Source organism: Diaphorina citri, unplaced genomic scaffold, assembly GCF_000475195.1.
Source record: "Diaphorina citri unplaced genomic scaffold, Diaci psyllid genome assembly version 1.1 scaffold1201, whole genome shotgun sequence".
Classification (NCBI taxonomy): Eukaryota; Metazoa; Arthropoda; class Insecta; order Hemiptera; family Psyllidae; genus Diaphorina; species Diaphorina citri.
In genome coordinates this window covers 14,150-17,693 of record NW_007378630.1, presented here as the reverse complement: position 1 = coordinate 17,693, position 3,544 = coordinate 14,150, and the positions used below count along the sequence as shown (strand labels likewise).

Below are 3,544 nucleotides of genomic sequence, written 5' to 3'. Positions count from 1 at the left end.
TCCTATAGGAAGGAAAGTAATGTAATCGGGTCAAATTTTCGATGGTCAGTTTTTAATGCCAAAACACGTTTTGAGGTTTGAGGTCCCTAGAGCCTCCCCGGCACCTTGGTTCTGGAACGACAAGTTCTGCTGACTGTTCCAGTAGTTCCAGAACGGGGAGAACTTGTTCAGTCCTGTGACGTCAGACAGGTCTGGAAGTCCGGGGAGAGATTGGTTTATTCCTGGAACACGGGAAATATTGAAGGTTTCATAATTTTGGAGGGCGGTAGGTCTCCGCCCTGCCAAGTCAAGAAATTTTGACTAGAGATATTATACGCCACAGACTAAGTATCCATTAAAAAAAAAAAAATCAATGTTAATTCTATTCTTGGCCATTTTTGGCCAAATTTGGCAGAGTAGGTAGTAACAAATTGACCCTCGGTCGTAAGACCTCACCTTGGCTAAGGGCTATATTCCAAGGGCTGACTTGGCTAAGGGCTATACATTCCAAGGGCTGACTTGGCTAAGGGCTATCCCAAGGGCTGCGTTCCAGTCAAAGGTCCTGGAGGTGGCGGTGGCATCATGTACGCCGGATCAAAGTTCTGATTCTGCATCTCCTGCTTCAAGGAGCCATCCTCCTTAGCCTTCAGCCCGTGGAACTCTGGTTTCCTCTTCAGCAGCTTCTTGAACGCGTGGTTCTGGGTTTGAGTCCCGGTCATGGCGTTGGTTTTGGTCAACTCGAGAGGTTCGAGCTTCTTTCCGTCCTTTGGGAGACAGTTGTGGTTCTGGCTGAGATAGTTGTTGTTCGTCTTGTCTTACCGGGAATTCATCCTCACTGTTATTATTCTCCTCCAATTCACTCTCAGAGTTTTCCACATCCACGAAATCATTTCTAACATCTCTATATTCCTCTTCATCAGAACTATCTTTAGTTACATCCAGATGTGGACAGGGTTCATTACCGGGGTAATCCATTTTGACATCGTCCGTTCGTTCTTTGACTTTACCGTCCAAACTGTGGGTTTGGTTGTGTTGCACTTGATTGAGTTTGTTGCCTATGACATTGCTTTCCATGTTGGATTTCGCAAAGTGTTCGTAATTGTTCTGGAACGTATACACGCTCTTGTTTCTCAAATTGTTGTGGTAGCTCTTCAAATACTTCAAGTTGGTTCCTGTTTCGTTCTCTCGGACTTTGTCAATTTTGTCGTCGTCTAAGCTCTTGTAGATTTTCGGCAAGTTGTTGAGAATGTAGTTTATCCCGTAATTGGTTTTGGTTTTGTTTTTGACACCTTTGGTTCGTCTGTCCAGATTTCGGTCAATGTCGTTGGGGATTTCGAATGCGGATTCGGTTCTAACGTCGTTTCTAGCACTGGACACTTCGTCTCTTAGCTTGTCATTATCATGTTCGTCTTCTTGTTTGATCACTTTCTTATCATCGTTATCATTATTTTCAAATTTGTTGTTGTTGTTGTTGTTTCACACTTCTTTGAACATCTCTCTCTCTCTCTCTCTCTCTCTCTCTCAGCGGTATAAACTTTCAACAAACCAAATGAACAACTGTCGAGTTAAAACCTCACTTCCTTCCGTCACTCCTCAATCTTTTTACACTGGCAGTGCCGCCACTGGTCGCTACTCGATTAAAGCTGTTTCAAACAGCAAGACATATTTTTTTATCCTACCACTATGTAAAAAAAGATAATAAGTCTCATTTTTTTCGTCGTAAGAAATAAAAATAATAAGTGAAACAAAAGGAGACAAAAAAGTAGATAATAATCAAGAAAGAAGGGGGAGAGAGAGAAAGAGACAAAAAAAAAAAAAAAAAAAAAAAAAATGAGATTTACTGATAATGCCGCCACTGGTCGCTACTCGATTAAAGTTTCAAAGATAAAGACATATTTTTTATCCTACCACCATAAAAAATATAATAAGTCTCATTTTTTTCGTCGTAAGAAATAAAAATAATAAGTGAAACAAAAGAAGACAAAAAAGTAGATAATAATCAAGAAAGAAGGGGGAGAGAGAGAGAGAGAGAGAGAGAGGGAGAAAGAGAGAGAGAGAAGAGCAGGATTTGAAATTTGGTGGTGGTGTAAAAAGATAAAAAAGGAAGAAATACAGAAGATAATGATGAATAAGTAAGAGAAATAAGATGTTTTTTTTTTTTTATTATTAGGTAGGTAGGTACCTAGTTATATTTTTTATAACATAGTTATTAGATGGAAATATGAAATAATCCTTGAGAATTAAGAAGAAGAAGAAGAAGAAGAAGAACATAGTTATTAGATGGAAATATGAAATAATCCTTGAGAATTAAGAAGAAGAAGAAGAAGAAGAAGAAGAAGAAGAAAAAAAAAAAAAAAAATAGTTATTGAACGAGCGATTTGAGCCCAATGTTTCTGTTACAACGGAACTCGTAGGTATCGTCCCGAAATCGAAAAGAGAAGGAAAGATAGGAGATAGTCAGTCGTTCCTCGAGGCTCGAGCGAACTTTGATCGGGATAAAGTCCTCCCTCCTCCCCGGTCGGGAATCGAACCTGCGATCTAGCGCTTTCAAGGCCTCAAGGTAGACGCGCCAGTCCGCGCTATACCCTTCAAGCTACCTAGGCGTCCCTCCGCGCCAAGAAAGAATAAATTAGTGTCATTAAAATGAAAAATAATCCGGATGTCAAAAAACAAGAAGAACATTTTCAACAAATTGACAATTTCCTTGATGAAAACTATAGGTACATTTTTTATGTCGATAATCGCGTTTTTTTTTCTTTTTCTTTCCTCTTCTTCCTCTACTACTTTTTCTTTTTCTTCTTCTCCTTCGTCTTCGTCTCCTCCTCCTCCACCCCTTCTTTTTCTCCCCCTCATTCTTGAAAAATAAAATAAATATAATGAGTCTTATAATCGAGTTTGGCGGGGATAATAAGGACAGATGATGTGGTTGTTGACAATCCGGGTATTGCGGAGAAGGAGGAGAAGGAAGGGAAAGAAGAGGAAGGAGAAGAAGGAGGAGGAGGAGGAAAAGGGGAGGAAGAGGAAGAGAAAAATGAAGAAGACCAAGAAGAAGACCAAGAACAAGAAGGTGCTGAAAAAGTAGGAGTTGTAGAGAGGCGGAGTAGAAATCCTTCCTTAAGGAAAGTCAATATCGCGTAACAAACAAAGGAAAATCGCGAAAATCTGGAGGTAGGTATTTAATTTGTAAAAAAAAGAGAGATTAATAAAAATAGAGGAATGAAAAAAAAAGATATAGGTACGTAGAGAGAGAATAAAAATAAAAGGAGGACGAAAGAGAGATAAAAGGAAAAGAGAATGGAAAGGATACAAAGGATTTACAAATTTACATTAAATTAAAAAAAAAAAAAAAAAAACAAGAAGCAAAGCTTGCACAAATGAAACTTTTTTTCTCAAAGAAAAACAAGAATATGAAGAAGAGACCTAATATGGGAGAAGGGGAGAAAAAGATGCAGAAGGGGAAGAGACCAAATAAAGGGACAAGGGGAGAGAAAGGGGAACAGGGAGGGAAATTAGGAACAGAAAATGAGAAAAAAACGAGGAGAGAGAGGAAGTCTCAAAAATAATA

The 3,544-nt window shown here is 39.0% G+C and overlaps 1 protein-coding gene across 1 annotated transcript in view; it reads right to left on the bottom strand.

Annotated features, from left to right (window-relative positions):
* Window positions 1–3,544, bottom strand: part of LOC108253060 (putative uncharacterized protein DDB_G0289963) — a gene marked incomplete at its 5' end in the record, with an annotated part of 10,197 nt that overhangs the window by 6,171 nt on the left and 482 nt on the right. The window contains one exon of the mRNA XM_026827573.1: window positions 105–221. Within this exon, the coding sequence (XP_026683374.1) occupies window positions 105–221 (117 nt within the window). The remainder of the gene's footprint in view (window positions 1–104; window positions 222–3,544) is intronic.